This window comes from Phoca vitulina, unplaced genomic scaffold (genome assembly GCF_004348235.1).
Source record: "Phoca vitulina isolate PV1807 unplaced genomic scaffold, GSC_HSeal_1.0 scaffold47, whole genome shotgun sequence".
In the NCBI taxonomy this organism is placed as follows: domain Eukaryota; kingdom Metazoa; phylum Chordata; class Mammalia; order Carnivora; family Phocidae; genus Phoca; species Phoca vitulina.
The window spans coordinates 9,549,741-9,568,686 of record NW_022589750.1 but is presented as its reverse complement, the minus strand read 5'-3'; the positions used below and the strand labels follow the sequence as shown (position 1 = coordinate 9,568,686).

General features: G+C 38.8%; 1 protein-coding gene across 12 annotated transcripts in view; it reads right to left on the bottom strand.

Annotated features, from left to right (window-relative positions):
* The window catches only part of NCOR1 (nuclear receptor corepressor 1), a 156,918-nt gene that overhangs the window by 130,503 nt on the left and 7,469 nt on the right, over positions 1-18,946 (bottom strand). For all 12 annotated transcript variants that reach the window (XM_032431780.1, XM_032431779.1, XM_032431789.1 and 9 more), the window contains exon 2: positions 4,292-4,469. In XM_032431780.1, the coding sequence (XP_032287671.1) occupies positions 4,292-4,399 (108 nt within the window). In that variant the 5' untranslated portion in view covers positions 4,400-4,469. The remainder of the gene's footprint in view (positions 1-4,291; positions 4,470-18,946) is intronic.

Genomic DNA, 18,946 nt, shown 5'->3' with positions numbered 1-18,946 from the left:
CTCCCTGCTCAGCGGGAAGCCTGCTTCTCCCTCTCCCACTCCCCCTGCTTGTGTTCCCTCTCTAGCTGTCTCTCTCTCTCTCTGTCAAATAAATAAATAAAATCTTTAAAAAAAAAAAAAGTCTTCTGGTTAGAAACCATACAAGCCAGAATACAACAAACAGCAGCTTTTAAAGTGCTGAAAGAAAATAACTGTAAGCTTAGAATTCTGTATCAAGTAAAAATATTCTTTAAAAATCAAGCTGACGGGGGGAAAAAAAAAAATCAAGGTGAGGAGCGCCTGGGTGGCTCAGTCATTAAGCGTCTGCCTTCAGCTCAGGTCATGATCCTGGAGTCCCGGGATCGAGTCCCGCATCAGGCTCCCTGCTCAGCAGTGAGTCTGCTTCTCCCTCTGACCCTCCCCTGCTCTCATGCTCTCTCTCTCATTCTCTCTCAAATAAAGAAATAAAATCTTTTAAAAAAAATCAAGCTGAAATAAACTTTTTCAGATAAATAAAAGCTGAAAGTATACTGCCAAAAGACCTGCACTAAGAGAAACGATGTTCTTCAGGCAAAAAGAAAATAGTATCAAAAGGAAGCCTGAATATACACAAAGCAGTGAAAGATTCCAGAAATGTTATATATGTGGGCAATTATAGAAGGAACAAAATAATAAGGAGCAGAAATCAATAAAATAGAAAAAAAAATAGTGAAAATGGATGAAACCAAAGTTAGTTATTCTCAGAAAAGAATCAATTAAATTGATAAACCTCTCGGCTAGACTAATAAAGAAAAAAAGGAAGGGAAAACACTTATTATCAACCTGAGGAATGATATCACAACAGATCTCAAAGACACTGAGAAGATAAAGGGAATAGTATGACAACTTATATAATATAGTGAACAAAACTTACCCAAAGTGACTCAAGAAAAAAATAAAGAATCTGAATTATAATTATTAAAGAAATTGAATTCATAATTTAAATTCTTCACACAAAGAAAATTCTAGGCCCTGATGACTTCACTGAAAAATTCTATCAAACTTCTAAGGAAGAAAAAATACTAATCCTACACAAACTCTTTAAGAAAATACAGGAGGAAGGAACACTTCTCAAGCTAACAACATTCTTTTTTTTAATTGAAGCATAATCAGTATACAATGTTATATTAGTTTCAAGTGTACAACATATTGATTTGACAAATCTAGACATTACTCAGTGCTTCCTATGACAAGTGTAGTCATCAGCTGCTAACAACATTCCTAATGGTCAAAGACTGAATGCCTTCCTCTTAAGGTGAGAAATAAGTCAGGGCGCCTGGGTGGCTCAGTCGTTAAGCATCTGCCTTCACCTCAGGTCATGATCCCAGGGTCCTGGGATCGAGCCCCACACTGTGAAGCCTGCTTCTCCTTCTCCTACTCCCCCTGCTTGTGTCCCCCCGCTGCTTGTGTTCCCTCTCTCACTATGTCTCTCTCTGTCAAATAAAGAAATAAAATCTTTAAAAAAAAAAAAGAGAAAAGAAATAAGTCAAGGGTGTCTACCTACTCTCACCTCCTCAACATTTTACTAACAATTAAAGCCATTACAATAAGGAAGAAAAGAGAAAAGATATCCAGTTTGGAAAGGTACAGGCAAAACTATCTTTATTCTCAGATTACAGGATCATCTAAATAGAAAATCTTGTGGAATCTATAAAAAAGCAACCAAAAGTAACAAGTAAGGTTGCAGGATACAAGATGAATAGACTTAGTAGCAGTGAACTGAAAACTGAAATTCGAAAAGCAATACATTTACTACTGCATCAAAAATATGAAATATTGGGGCACCTGGGTGGCTCAGTCAGTTACGTGTCTGCCTCCGGCTCAGGTCATGATCTCGGGGTCCTGGGATAGAGCCCTGCGTCGGGCTCCCTGCTCAGGAGGAAGTCTGCTTCTCTCTCTCCCTCTGGCCCTCCTCCCCGCTTCCTCTCAAATAAATAAAATCTTTTAAAAATATATGAAATATTTAGGAACAAATGTGACAAAAGATGTACATGACCTGTGCACTAAAAACTACAAAACATTATTGAGAAAAATTAATGAACACCAAAATAAATGGAGTTATACCATGTTCATGGACCAGAAAAATTAAAGTTGTTATGTTAAGACGTCAATTCTCTCCCAAATTTATCTCTAGACTCAATACAAATCCAATCAAAATCCCAGCAAGGGGCACCTGGGTGGCGCAGTCAGTTAAGCATCTGACTCTTGGTTTCAGCTCAGGTTGTGATCTCAGGGTCATGAGATTGAGCCCTGTATCGGGCTCTGTGCTGAGCATAGAGTCTGCTTATGACTCTCTCTCCATCTCCCTCTGCCCCTTTCCCCCGCCCCAAATAAATAAATCTTAAAAAAACAAAAAAGGCAAGCTTTTTTGTAGAAACTGACAAGTTGATTCTAAAATGTATATAGAAATGTTAACAACTAGAATATCAAAACAGCAATTCAGAAAAGAATCACACTACTCAATTTCAACTTATTATAAAGCTATAATAATCAAGACAGGGTGAAGTTCTTTACTAAAAACTACATGTTTGTTTACACGGAAAACCACATAGATGGGAGGTGAAGATACACAAAATACATCAATAGAACAGTATAGAGAAACAGACTTGCACATATATGGTCAACTGATTTTCAGTGAAAAATTGCCAAAGCAATTCAGTGGGGAAAGAAGAATCTTTTTAACAAATGGTTTCTAGAACTATTGGAAAGCTGTATGCAAAGCAATAACCTCAATCATTACCTCACATCACAAACAAAATTTAATTCAAAATAGGTGATAGATGTAAATGTAAAACCTAGAATTATAAAACTTAGAAAACATAGAAGAAAGTCTTAGTGACCTGGAGTTTGGCAAAAACTTCTTAAATATGCACAAAAAGCAAGAAATATAAAAGACAAACATTAATAAACTGGACTTGATAAAAATTAAAAACAGATGCTCTCCAACAATACAATTAAGAAAATAAGGCAATACTTTAGATAATTAGATAAAACAAACACATAGGTACATGCTTTCTAAATAATTTTTATTTATAATACCCAAAAACTGGAATAGGTAACTAGATAAGTTGTGGTATATCCATACCCAGCAATAAAAAGAAATTAATTACTAAGATGCACCAGAACATGAATAAATCTCAAAGATATTATCGGAAGCAAAAGAAGCCACAAATAAGAGTTCATATAAAACTCAAAACAAGTACAATATGGTATGACAAAAAGCAGGACAGTGGTTTCCTGGGAGCTGAGGTTTGTGGAAAGTAGGGGAGGAGGACTGACCTGGACGGAGTACAAGGGATGGGGTGCTAGAAATACTCTACATCTTCATTTTGGTGGTGGTTTTATGAGTGTATGAACTGTCAGAATGTACACATATAATAAAATTTTATTATATATAAACTAAAAAAGTAAATTTAAAAAAAGCAAAAACAAAGACGCAACAATAATCTAGGAAATTAATATTCAGACAAAGAACATGGGTAGAGAGAGGACAACGCAACCAAAATCCAACACCCAATTATGATAAAAATTCTCAATCTAGCAATAGAAAGCAACTTCTTTAACCGAAAAAGGGCAGCTACAAAAACATGCAACTAACACACTTAATATTGAAAAGTGAATGCTTCCCAAAATAGGAACAAGGTAACAATGTCCATTCTCACTCCATAATCATGACCACACTCAAAGGAGTCTTTGGTAGTACTGAATAATATTTTGCTGGTGAATTTGCTTTCTTCTTCTCTGAGATGACCATTTTATCCTCCTCTTCCCTTTTTTCTTCAAACCTCTTACACTCCTGTCCCTAGCTCGCTGAGCTAATAATTTCACCTCATGTTTTATTTTTCACAAGGTAAATCAGCAAACTCTTTCATCTTCCTGCCATCAACCTCTCAAGAAGGTATAGGCCCTATCCTGGCCATCACTCAAGTGAGGCCAAGTTATCTGGCCAGCTTAATACTCAACCAGAACTTGGGAGCAATAAACATAGGTCTTAACCTTAACAGGAAACCCTAGACAACTGGTATTTTCCTATCAACAACTCCTACAAACAAAAACAGACATGTTCACCCCCTGAGATCTGGCATAATGCCATACTAAGACAAAGATAATTAATCCCCCACCTTTGGCTCCCCATCTTTGAGAATGGTTCTTGACATTTAAAATGTATAGATGTAACAATTACATTTGGTTTCTGACCAACAAATGTATTAAACAGGAAAAGTAAAACACACACAAACACAACTTATGCAACTGCATAGTATTTGTTCCTTACCTGCTGGTGACGCGTGCTGGGAAAGGTGTACTGAACAGAGTGGGGAGGATAACGACTTTGTTCTGTGCTGAATGCTCCTTGGTTGGGAGGATAACCTGAACTTGACATTATCAGTAAAGAAGTCCTCACCAGGCTGTGAGATCAAGTCCAACAAACAATCATGTTTCTAGGAAACCACCTAAACAGGATGGGAAAAAATAGAATTGATAAGAACTAAAGCACCAGGTGTACTTCTAATAAATTATAACTATAGCTACATAAATAAAACCACAATTACCAGTAAAAGCTTTCTCTCATGTATTTACTTAATACAAGTAATCGGAGTTTGAAAAACATTAACAGGTCTCTTCTTGTAGACTTAAAAAACGTTCTTTAATATATCACAAACAACAGTATCAGTAGCTACAGAAAGTAAAAAGGTGTATAGACAATCTCAGCATGGGACCTGGCACATGGCAAATGCTCAACAAATGTCCTTTTTGTGGATAAATGTCTGAGAATCAAATGTGATCTATTGCAGAAACAAATATCTACAGTTGTAAGTTTTGGGGTTGTAAAAAGTCAATTGTTAAAAAGATTCAAGAGTATCTATAAGGTAAGCATTTGTGCAGAGGAAATATTATCTTCATTAAATAATTCTGCCCCCCAAATAACAGCCTAAGAAGACATTCAGGATGAGAAAGCGTTCAAGGAAGAACAAAGGGAGCTTATCACTTCAAGGAAAACAACTGCCAGTATTTGTGAAAATTAGAATTTTGGAAAAACTTTTATCTGCTTCCATGAGCCTGACAGCTTCCCCACATTTAAGACTTTTCTGGCAAGACTGGTCGTGATACTAACAAGTGTGAGTTTTTGATATTACATGATGAAATATGTCAACATTTGAAATATCTGTATAATTCAATGAATCAATATTCTCCAAATGACCAATACAGAATGTTACAAAATTATTCATGAGTGTAATATTTATTTAAAGTAGAAGACATTTTACTACAAATAAAGTACAAGACAACCCAATAAATGTTTAATGTGATAGAATATGAAAAGTTCATTGATATGGTTTCAGATCCTACACAGCAATTAACCTTTAAAAAACTGCCACTTGTCCGGATTGGGTGTGGTATCAAAGAATATCTACAATTATCTAAAAAGGCTATTAAAATACCCCTCTCTTTTCCAAATACATATATCTGTATGAGATTAGCTTTTCTTCATAAACTTCAATCAAAACAGTATATTGCAAGACTGAATGCAGAAACAGATTTGAGACTAAAGCTATCTTTTTTTAAGCCAGATATCGAAGAGGTTTGCAAAAATGTAAAACAATGCCACTCTTCTCATCAAGTTTTGTTTTATTCTGGAAAACAGTTACTTATTATAAAAAATGTTATTTATATTAGCATATGGTACATTTATATTATTTTTACATGAATTAATATCTTTAAAATGTCCACTGTAATATCTAATATGGTAAATATCAACATACAGAACCCACATAAGCAAATGCTCTTTGGAGTCCTAAATAACTTTAAGAGTATAAAGGATTCTTGAGACCAAAAAGTTTGATGACCACTGGCCTAGAGAATTAAGTCATCTTTAGGTTGACTAGCATTAGTGACCCAGAAAGGCCAGTCAGACCCAGCTCCACGAACACACTCCTTCTGGAGAATCTGCCCCTAGTTAAGGTGAAGCTTTGACACCATGTTTATATCAAGTAAACTCCCCTAGTGCACAAGGGATGTACCACTTAGATCCCTCGCCAGGAATGTGTAATTGAGAACCTCAGTTACAGGGAATGGAGTTGCAAAGTAGCCAGAGTAGGAGTCAAGGTGAGCCAAAGCATGTGCCAGAGAGGTTACAGAGGGAGCAGAGAATGCCAGTCCAGACACAGAATAGAGTAGACATGCAGAGACAAGGGGAGCCAAGAGACCTTGCAGGCCGGGGAGACAATGCAGCAACTGCCTTGGCTCCTGAGTCTTTCCTCCAGGGTCAGTCCCAAGAGAAGCTGCTGAACTCCTTTCCTTGACCTTGGATACTTGTTAAACTACCTACATAGTCTTACAGTAAGTCCTCCTTTACTTAATATAGATGGAGTAGGTTTTTATTTCTTAGAATCGTCAGAGCTCAAGTTAAATCCTAAAATAACCATATAAACTTGGAAAAAACCCAAATGTCATGTCCATCAAGTAATAAATAGATAAATGAAATCAGGTATATATCCATACAAGGAACATTATTCCACCAAAAAAGAATGAAGTACTGATACACACTGTAACTTGGACAAACCCTGAAAACGTTATGCAAAAGTACAAGAAGCCAATCATAAAAGTCCACACTTTGTGTGATTCCTTTCATCTGCAAGTACAGAAGAGGCAAATCTACACGACAGAAAGTAGATTAATGGCTGCTTAGGGACGGTAGGATGCGGACTACTGCAGTAGAAGATACATGAAATTTACCATTTTAGCCATTTTTAAGTGTATAATTGTGTAGCATCACGTACATTCACATTGTGGTACAACTATCACCACCATTCATCTTCAGAACTTGTTCATCTTCCAACTAAAATTCCATATCCATCAAACACTCCCACTCCTCCTCCCCTCAGTCCCCGGCAACCACCATTCTAGCTTCTGTCTCCATGAATTAGACGACTCTGAGGACCTCACAGAAGTGGGATCAAACAGTATCTGTCCTTCTCTGATTGGATCATTTCACTTAGCACAGTATCTCCAAGCTTTATCCATGTGGTAGCATATATCAAAATTACCTACCTTTTTAGGACTGAATAATAATATCCCATTGTATTGGAGTTTCTTTTTGAGGTGATAAAAATGTTCTAAAATTGACTGTAGTGATGTTTGAACTTACCTCTAAATATACTAAAAACCACTGAATCATATATTTTTTTTTTAAGATTTTATTTATTTGTTTGACAGAGAAAGACACAGTGAGAGAGAGAACAAAAGCAGGGGGAGTGGGAGAGGGAGAAGCAGGCTTCCCGTGGAGCAGGGAGCCCGATGCGGGGCTCAATCCCAGGACCCTGGGATCATGACCTGAGCCGAAGGCAGACGCTTAACGACTGAGCCACCCAGGCGCCCCTGAATCATATACTTTAAATGGATGAATTGCATGGTACATGAATTATGTCTTAATAAAGCTGTTTTTAAAAATTGCCAACCCAAAAACAAACTATACAAAGCAACCACAAGATTTAAAAATGATTGTGCAGGGGCGCCTGGCTGGCTCAGTCAGAAGAGCATGTGACTCTTCATCTCAGGGTTTTGAGTTTAAGCCCCACATTGGGTATGGAGATTACTAAAAAAAAAAAAAAAAAATTGTTTTAACTTAAAAAAACTTAAATTTTTTTTAAAATGAGGGGCACCTGGGTGGCTCAGTCAGTTAAGCATCTGCCTTCGGCTCAGGTCATGACCCCAGGGTCCTGGGATCAAACCCTGTGCTGGGCTCTCTGCTCACTGGGGAGTCTGCTTCTCCCTCTCCTTCTGTCCCTCCCCCTGCTCATGCACGGCACTCTCTCTCTCTCAAATAAATAAATAAAATCTTTAAAAAATAAAAAATAAAATAAAAATAAAAATGTGCAGCAGTCCAAGTTAACATATGCCACATTTCATGGATTCTAATACCCACATGTGTCCATATCTTAAAAACTCTAAAGTCAATATGTATCCTACAATCAATGGCATTTTATGGTCTAATTAGCAGCACTTTTTCTTTTCTTTTTTTTTTAAAGACTTTATTTATTTGACACAGAGAGAGAGAGAGTGACAGAGAGAGCACAAGCAGAGGGAGTGGCAGGCAGAGGGAGAGGGAGAAGCAGGCTTCCCACCCAGCAGGGAGCCCGACGCGGGGCACGATCCCAGGACCTTGGGATCATGACCTGAGCTGAAGGCAGACGCTTAACCGACTGAGCCACCCAGGTGCCCCACTTTTTCTTTAATCTTAGAGATAAATAACATTATCTTATAAGCAAAGACATCTTTTTGCTGAGATACAGTATTAGAGACTACATCCAATAAGTCTTTGGTTTCTGCCTAAATTTTCCCCTGGAGAGCTCACATTACAGAAATTACTATTTGCTTTTTTTCCCTTTAAATTTGTTCCTGGACTCTCAGGATAAAGCAAAAAAAAAAAAAAAAAGTAAGGATACTAATATTCTCAAAGTGATTTCCCATCTGAGGTCCTTTAAAAGAACAGGTAACATTTACAATAGTTTCAAAAAGCCTAAAAGAAATACATATATAGGGACGCCTGGTGGCTCAGTTGGTTAAGCGTCTGCCTTCGGCTCAGGTCATGATCTCAGGGTCCTGGAATCGAGTCCCACATCAGGCTCCTTGCTCAGTGGGGAGCCTGCTTCTCCCTCTGCCTGCCATTCCCCCCTGCTTGTGTGTGCTCTCGCTCTCTCTCTTGACAAATAAATAAATAAAATCTTTAAAAGAAAAAAAAAGAAATACATATATAAACTAAGAACAGAGAAAGACATCCTAAGCAGAACCCCAAAAACACACACAATAAGACTCATATCTTGAACTTATAAAATATATATAAATACATATAAATAATAATTTATATATTGTTTCTATACAGCAAAGACACCTCAAAACAGCAAACTACAAACTAGAAAAAGTAGGGGTGCCTGGGTGGCTCAGTCAATATAGCATGTGACTCTTGATCTCAGGGTCATGAGTTCAAGCCCCACATTGGATGTAGAGCTTACTTTAAAAAAAAAAAAAAAAAAAAAAAGAGGGCACCTGGGTGGCTCAGTCATTAAGCGTCTGCCTTCAGCTCAGGTCATGATCCTAGGGTCCTGGGATCGAGCCCCACATCAGGTTCCCTGCTCAGCGGGAAGCCTGATTCTCCCTCTCCCACTCCCCCCTGCTTGTGTTCCCTCTCTCACTGTCTCTGTTGAAAAATAAATAAAATCTTAAAAAAAAAAAAGAAAACAAACTAGAAAAAGTAAAATAGCAAAATTTTGATATAACAAATATATTTATTTCTTACAAATCAATAAGGAAAAAATGATCACAACAGAAATATAAAATATGACAGAAATATGGGATTAGCAAAGGAAATAAAATTAATGACATCAACTTCATCAATAATCACAGAAAAATAAAACAAAATCATTTTTCCCAAATTGGCAAAACATTAAAAATAATACCTAGTAACAGTGAAGGTTTGGAGAAAAAAAAGCACTCATTTACAGACTACTGGTGTCTATGTAAAATGGGTATGAATCGCTCTCTAAAGAAGGATGGCAATATACACCATGAGCCGTGAAAATACACATATCCTCTACCACAGCGATTCCACTTCTAGGATTCATTTGATTATTCAATACAGAGATACCCAGATGAATGCCTGAGAATGTTCCTCAAGGAACTGTCCTAAACATCCAATACATCAGCTTAGAAAATTGTTCTTTAAAAAGTTTAGCTAATGGGAAATTTTATGTAGAGTATGCCACAAAAAGTCTACACGTGAGAACACTTTGTTTTATAAAAGTATGATTTGTATATAACATTTCTATCCAAGTTTTCAAGTGTCTCTATCATATCTTCACAAGATTTTAAGACCAAAGGCAGAAATGTCATATATCCAACAAATATCTACTGAGGAGTACGCTACTACGTACCAACAGGGTTCTAAACGCTGGCATAGAATGGTGACTGAGATAGGCCGTCCTGTTGTGAAGTGACACAGACAATAAATAATCACGAGATAATATGATGACTTGAAGTGCCATAAATAAAACAGGATGGGAGAGAAGGAATAAGGGAGACATTTCTGATGGGGTGATCATAGAAAGCCAATCTCAGCTAAGATGACCCTATGCCCTGATTTCCTGAAACAGACCCAATTTACAGCTATCGTCCCAGTGCAGTTATTAATTATGCTCCATTTCCTTCTCAAAACTGTCCCAGTTTGGATAACAAATTATATTCTAAGATGACTTTTGAGCCAAAGCTTGAAAGATGAGAAGGAAGAGCTAGCTACCCTTGAAGAGACAAGAGCAATCCTTGAAGAGGAAACACAGAAGCCCTCAGAGAGGGTGGTAGAGGTAGAGGCCAGAGAATGGGCAGGGGGAGATCAGCATGTGGTTTTGCTGGTACATGTCTTGAAACTGAAATATCTCCCTCTGTATTCTGAATATTAATCCCTTTTCTACCTTTATGTTACAAATACTTTCATCCAGAATTCATAATTTGTTTCACATTTCCGAAGACCTTTTCTACCCCAAAGTAAAAAAAAAAAATACTCTCTACATTCCCCTCTTATACTCCTTCAAGGTATATACATACATATTTAGCTCCTTAATCACCTAAATATTTTTTTTCTAAAAAATGGTAAGGTAGGGAATCTAGTTGTATTTTCTTTACTGATAGCTAATTATCCCAACAAAACCCTTATTGAACATGTCTATCTTTCCCCGGTGATCTGAAATGCCACCCTATTACAACCCAGCAATTTGGGTACATACTCTAAAGAAACTCACATACCATACTTACATACAGAAGTATTTATTGCAGCAATGCAACAGGCCACACATTAAAACTACCCGGTCAGCACTCCCCTCCTATACACCTGCCCGTGCTCTAACACATGAGGTTCTTGGTGGTGGTGGTATTTGTTTTGTTTTTGGAAATAGGTATTATATGTATGATTTTAGAGTTTGTAAGAGTACCCACAGAAGACAAAGAGAAAAATCTTCTCACCCTGGTCCCCCAGCTCCTACCCAGTTGTCCTTCCAGAAGGCAACCAAAGTTACTAAAGTATCCTTTAGAAATATCCTACACACACTCACACACACACTTCTCTCCCTACATAAATGGTAGCACAGTAGAGATATACTGTTCTATAGCCTGCTTTTATTACTTAATATATCTTTCTCAATATAGCAATCATTCTCATGAGGCTATAAAGAGCTTCTTCATTCTTTCTATTGCTGTAGAGTATTTCACAATGAGAGTTCAGAAATATTTTATAAATGTTTTCCAAGTAATTATGCTCTGCACCCCTAAGAAATGTCTACATGATATGGGGCGCCTGGCTGGCTCGGTCAGTGGAACTTGCAACCCTTAATCTCAGGATTCTAAGTTCGAGCCCCACACTGCGTGTAGAGATTACTTAAAAATAAAATCTCGGGGCACCTGGGTGGCTCAGTCGTTAAGCATCTGCCTTCGGCTCAGATCATGATCCCAGGGTCCTGGGATCGAGCTCCACATAGGGCTCCCTGCTCGGCGGGAGGCCTGCTTCTCCTTCTCCCACTCCCCCTGCTTGTGTTCCTGCTCTCGCTCTCTCTTTCTGTCAAATAAATAAAATCTTTAAAAAATAAAAATAAAAAAATAAAATCTCAAGAAAAACAAATGCTTACATGATCTATCTCTGAGCTCTCCTCCCAATTCAGCCATCTTAAGTAAATAAAGCTATAAATGGAATGGAAAGGCAAAAGGAAAGATCTTAGCTCAAGGTCATCCAAATTTTTCCCAACAGTGGTCTACATGATGAGACATCCATGTAATATTGGTGTTGTTTATGTTTGTGTTTTTTTAGTTTTCAGCAATGATGAATCCTGAGTTCAATACCTGTATTCAATGTCACTCAAATATGATTTGTCCATGTTCCCTTTTGTCAGGAATTCTTCATGATATCCTAATTTTGTGATGTGATTTTAGTGAAGTTTAATTTTAATATCTCAAAAATAAAATAGAGTCAGGTACTATCAGCCCAACACAGGTGGCAAGAAAACATCAGCAAAATCAGAGATTAGCCCTCACTGACACACAGATTTATGGATCAAAGCAGGCCCTACTCCTGGCCACAAGAGGGGCAGCTTGGAGACCACTATGGCTTCCTTCCTCAAAACTTACTCATGAGACACAAAGCAATAGTTGAGGGCAATAGTTGTTGTTGTTTTTTAACCAGACTCTTTCCTTAAACATCTTACGTGGAAGCCAAATGTATTAAAATCCACAGAGGAGAAATACTCCCATTCAGTGGGAACGGGGACCTTCACAAGCTACCTTTTCAGTCCTCCCACCACCCCCCCCATCAAGTCCTGCCTTCCACCCTCACTCCAGTCAGAGCTCACCAAAATACCTCTTTCACAAGAATCCAGTTTAAAGTTAAGGCTGAAACTGTGGAAAGAGCCGAGATGCCCTTCAACAGATGAATGGATAAAGAAGATGTGGTCCATATATACAATGGAATATTATTCAGCCATCAGAAAGGGTGAATACCCAACTTTTACATCAACATGGATGGGACTGGAGGAGATTATGCTAACTGAAATAAGCCAAGCAGAGAAAGTCAATTATCATATGGTTTCATTTATTTGTGGAACATAAGGAATAACATGGAGGACATTAGGAGAAGGAAGGGAAAAATGGGGGGGGGGGAATTGGAGGGAGAGATGAACCATGAGAGACTACAGACTCTGAGAAACAAACAGGGTTTTAGAGGGGAGAGGGAGGGGGGATTGGTTAGCCCGGTGATGGATATTAAGGAGGGCACATACTGCATGGAGCACTGGGTGTTATACGAAAACAGTGGATCGTGGATCACCACATCAAAAACCAATGATGTATGATGTATTGTATGGTGACTAACATAACATAATAAAATTTAAAAAATAAAATAAAGTTAAGGCTGAAGAGGAAAAGACCTTAAGTGGCAGTTTCAAATTTTAAGTTCAGTCCTTAGCACCAAAACTCATTACCTTAGGGTTAGTTACATTCCTGACTCATAAATTTTTACAGTCAAAATTTTATGCACAACCCCCTCATAACATAAACATATATAACAGTAATGTAGTATGAGAATATACTAAAACTAGATGCCATTATTGTAAGTGAGAAGGGCACATTACAACTGAAATTTTTTTTTAAGGGGGGGGAGGGGGAGAGGGAGAGAGAGAATCTTAAGCAGGTTCCATGTTCAGCTCAGGGCCTGATGCGGCTTCAAACGCACAACCGAGATCATGACCTGAGCCGAAATCAGGAGTCATACGCTTAACTGACTAAGCCACCCAGGCGCCCCACATTTCATCGGAATTTTATGAATAACCCCCAAACTAGCTTCCTATGTTTTGTAAACAGGCAATAAAATATAGTAAAATGAAACTGGTCTACTTAAATTCCTTTTTGAATCTTCCCATATTAAAGTAAAAAAGATACACATCAATTTACTCAACAGGAAACTTCTCTTGCAACAAAATTTCAAATATAATCCCCCCCCCCCCAAAAAAAAGAATCCAATTCCCTCTCACCAGGAACTCCTGGCTTTTGGCCTACAATCTTTGCATAATCAAAATGTACTTGGACAGGTTTTCAAGGTGGCCTAAGCTATCTTGGAAAAAAATAGCTAAAAATATACTTCACTGTGGCAGGACTGCAAATACCTCTTCAGATAAGCAAGAATGAATCCACCCAGGGTCACAACAGAGGAGAAGGCCAAATTTTACCAAAGCAGAAAAAGGACCCTACAAAATACACAATTCAATTTTCTTTTAAATGATCAAAGAATAAAACCTTTTGATACAAAAGTATGGGATAGGAGAATGTCTTCTGTGATACTGCAGATGACAAAATACTAGTTACTAACCTGAGACAGATCAGGTCACACCAATTCTCATAAAGCAGCCCAGCTCTAGTCCAAATCCTGAAGTATTTTAAGCAAGGAGAGGCTAAGGACCACCCCCTGGGTTATCCCAGCTACCGAAGACTCTCCAGAATGGCCATGACTTAAAGTGGACCTCTTGGGGCACCTGGGTGGCTTTGTCAGTTAAGCGTCTGCCTTTGGCTCAGGTCATGATCCCAGGGTCCTGGGATGGAGCCCCACATCGGGCTCCCTGCTCAAGCGGGGAGCCTGTTTTTCCCTCTCCCTTGCCCCCAGCCCCCATTCGTGTTCTTTCTCTCCCGCTCTCTCAATTAAATAAAATCTTTTTAAAAAAAGAGAAAAAGAAGGCAGGCCTCCTGAGCCCATCTCAGAGGCCAGCCTTGAGCAGAGACCCTAGAAATCACCTAAGTGGATTCTGTAATTTGTATGAGGTCAGAGAGGTGTTGAACTCAGGACTAAAATTTCTCCTGTAAAACTAAAGCGTTCTTCCCTTAAACAAACAAACAAACAACAAACAAAGGAGCTACTCTGGGGGAATGCCATTAACAAAGTATTTATTTTACTTTAGGCTCTTTTAAACATCTCACTTAGAAGACAGATGAATGGGAAATAAAGAAAAAAGGCCTTTCAGGTTCAACTATCTCACCCTCAATCAAGTCTGACATTGAAAGAAACACATTAATAAGGGCATAATTATTTGATTAATCTAAGAATACAAGCATTCAATAAATAACTCTTGAACTTAGGGGGAAAAAATGCTGCTTTCACCCTACATAAAGTGAGAAAGGAGAAGTTTCCCAAGACAGCAATAGTAGACAACGCAACTGAGAACTCTGGTACAGCTGCACTATACTGAACTAATTCTCTGAGCAATATTCACTCCAGCAACTATAAGAAATGAATATATTGCAGAATTAATCGATAGGCCAATAACTACAAAGAATAATTTTTAAAGTTACCATTTAGTGAGCCTTTGTTATGCACTAGGCAGTATACTAAGAGCTTGGCCTGCAAGGAGTTCACCTAAAACGTTCCATTATTATCCCTAATTAAGGCTTTTGAGAGCCTGAGTAACTTCCCCAAGGTAATTTTTTTAAACTCAGAGACAGATCTCTTAAAGATCATATGGTGCTGTCTCCCCTTTGACCCACTAACAGAGACTGCTAAAGGTTATGAAGCAAAATAAAACAAGGCTACTGAACAGACTATTTCTAAGGCATACACCACAATAAGGTAGAAAAAAAGCAACTGACTTAAAATTTACTGAATTATATACAAAAAACAAAGCCACCAGATGCATGTGAGGGCAGGAACCATCTCTGTTTTGCTCACATGGCCTCCCTAGCACCTAAGAGTGCTTAGCTCTCAATAAACCCATTCCAATAGCACATTCTGTTCTTCCTTCCACATACCCACCCCAAGCCTCCCATGCTTCTCCATTTCCACTACCCCCACCCTCACCTCTTGCTACAAAAAACCTCCTAACTGGACTTCCCACGTCAGTACTTCTCTCTACTCAAAAAGCTGTATGATCTTTTTAAACCATAAATCAGAACGTGTCACTCTTCTCCTTAAGACTCCCCAGGGGGCTACCATGCACTTCAAATAAAATCCCAACTACTCACTATGGCCCACAAGGCCCCCACCTGATCTGGCCTGCTTCCTCTCCAGATTGCTCAGTAGGCCCCAGCAACATGAGCTTCCTTTCAGTCCCTTCATCCTGCGCCAGGACCTGCCTTGCCTCAGGCCTTTGTCCTTCTTTACTCTCTGCCTGGAATGCTCTTCCTGGCTCATTTAAGTGGCTGACTCCTCATCAAACTTAGCATTTCAGGTCAAATGTCATCTCCTCAGAAAGGCCTTTCCCAACCACCTATAAGGTGGGTTCCCATCAGTTACTCTCAACCACATAAGCCTTTTTTTTCTCCTTTATAAATTAATCTCAACCTGAAATGGATTTGTTTGTTTTACTTCATTATACTCTGTCCTCCCCCACTAGAATATAAAATCTGTTTGATTCCCTACCATACTTTTTGAACAAAAGGAGTAAGAGGGGCGCCTGGGTGACTCAGTCGGTTAAGCACGTGCCTTCGGCTCAGGTCATGATCCCAGGGTCCTGCAATCGAGCCCCGCATCGGGCTCCCTGCTCGGCGGAGAGCCTGTTTCTCCCTCTCCCTCTACTGCTCCCCCTGCTTGTGCTCTCTCTGTCAAATAAATAAAATCTTAAAAAGAAAGGAAGAAATGGATAGGCCTTATTTGAAAAGTCTGAAAACCTACTGAAGAACGTAAAAAAGTCTATTTGAACTAAAGGAGAGGAAGTACATAAAGTCAATCTTCCAAAATTAACCTATAAATTTGGTATTTCTAATCAATATTCAGTATTCCCCATAAAAATCTCAGCAAGAGGGGTGCCTGGGTGGCTCAGTCGTTGGGCAGCTGCCTTTGGCTCGGGTCATGATCCCAGGGTCCTGGGATCGAGCCCCGCATCAGGCTCCCTGCTCGGCGGGAGGCCTGCTTCTCCCTCTCCCACTCCCCCTGCTTGTGTTCCCTCTCTCGCTGTGTCTCTCTCTGTCAAATACATAAATAAAAAATTTCTAAAAAAAAAAATCTCAGCAAGATGTCTTATTGAGCCTCACAGAATAATTCTAAAGTTCATCTGGGACAATACATGGACCAGAATTATCAAAGTCTGAAAAAAAAAAAAAAAAAAGAGTAATGAACCGGGGACAACCCCTATGAGCATTAAAATTATAAAACAGGGGCGCCTGGGTGACACAGTCAGTTAAGCATCCAACTTAGTTTCACCTCAGGTCATTGTGAGATCAAGCCCCATGTCGGGCTCCGCTTTCAGCGGGGAGTCCACTCAGAGTTCTCTCTCTCTCTTCCTCTGCCTGCCCCCCCCCCCACATGCACCCTCCACACTCTCTCTCTCACTGAAATAAATAAGTAAATCTTTTTTAAAAAATAAGTAAATAAATAATAAAATTATAAAACAACAGCAATTTAAGGGATATGAGATCAAGAACATAATAAATTAGAAACAGTTCCAAACATATTTAGTAAATGACAAAAGTTGCAAATCTAATCAGCGGGGCAAAAGATGAATTATTCACTAAATGGTGCTCACACAACTGGCTAACTATCTGGAGGAGAAACATGTACACATATATTCCCCCAAAATATATCTCTACCTCACTTCTTATACTGGAAATAAATTCCAGATGGATCAAAAAAATTAGAAGTGAAAAAATAGGAAAGAAAAGAAAAAAAATGAAAGTTCAATTAAAATCTGGGGAGTTCTTTGTCTAAAAAATACAAAAAGGCATATGGTCAAAAGTCATCCTCTCATTTATATGCCTCAGTCACTCAGTTCTTACAACAACCAACATTACCAGTTTCTTGGGTTTCATTTCAGAAACATCCTATAACATACAAGCAAATAAGTATACATTATTTTTCCTCTTTAAAACAAGCAGTAGCATGCTATACAATAACATTCCTCATGTTACTTTTTTAGTTTAATAGATGGGTGAATATTTTAAATTTTAGAGTGAAGAAGTCTTTCTAAGTAGAGCATGAAACCCAGAAGCCATATACGGACTACTAATGAAGATAGCTAACATTTATTATTTACTTACTATGTGTCAGCCACTGTGCTAAATGTTATTTTACATTATCTCCAATCTAAAAATAAGCAAACTTGGGGCGCCTGGGTGGCTCAGTCGGTTAAACGTCTGCCTTCTGCTCAGGTCATGATCCCAGTGTCCTGGGATTGAGTCCTGCATTGGGCTCCCTGCTCAGCGGGGAGCCTGCTTCTCCCTCTGCCTGTGGCTCCCCCTGCTTGTGCTCTCTGACAAATAAATAAATAAAATCTTTTAAAAAAAATAATAGTAATTTAAAAAATAAGGAAAGTAAGGCTTAGAGAGGTTAGGTAATGTGCCCAAGGTCACACAGAGAACACAGAGCAGGAATGGGTATATCTGACTACAATAATAACACAAAAGAGGAGCGCCTGGGTGGCTCAGTCGGTTAAGTGTCCGACTCTTGATTTTGGCTCAGGTCATGATCTCAGGATCATGAGATCAAGCCCGAGCCTCCGTGTGCTGAGCGTGGAGCCTGTTTAAGATTCTCTCTCCCTCTGCCCCTCCCCCTACCTCTCTCTGTCTCTTTCTCTCTCAAAAGCAAACACACCAAAGAATAGCTGGGGGTGGGGCACCTGGGTGGCTCAGATGGTTAAGCGTCTGCCTTCGGCTCAGGTCATGATCCCAGGGTCCTGGGATCGAGCCCCACATCGGGCTCCTGGCTCAGCAAGGAGTCTGCTTCTCCCTCTCCCTCTGCCTCTCTCCCTGCTCATGCTCTCTCTCTCTCTCTCTCTCTCTCTGTGTCTCAAATGAATAAATAAAATCTTAAAAAAAAAAAAAAAAAGAATAGCTGGGGGTGGGGAGTGTGCATATGTCTGAAAAAAGTGAATACCTTAATATATAAAGAGCAGATCAATCTGAAAAAGACCAAAAACTCCATCAAAAAATAACCAAAAGCAGGCAATTTATTAAAGAAATACAACTCCCCTCATAAAAAAATTCCAACGTCAGTAGTAATTGATAAAAGCCAATTAGAATCACTTCCACCCCCCCACCCCCCCCACCCCCGCCTTCTTAAATTGTCAAAATGTTTTAATTTGTAACATCCAGTACTGGCCAGGGTTTGGGGCATACTGATACACTTGTATCAATGTCTTTCCAAACCTCCACTGTTCAGGTAACAGCAACTCCACTTCTGGAATCTATCTTACAAAACTGCTTGCGCAAGTACACAAAATACACAAAAATAATTCACCTCAGCTCTGTTTTTCTGAAAAAACAAAAAGACAAAAAAAACACTAGTAGCCATAAACTGGTTAAACAAATCATGGTATTTTCATAAACAGAATACTATGTGGCCATTAATGACAGAAATAGCTCTAAATATACCAACATGAAACAGTAGCACATAAAAGAACAATATATTATGATCCTGTAATAC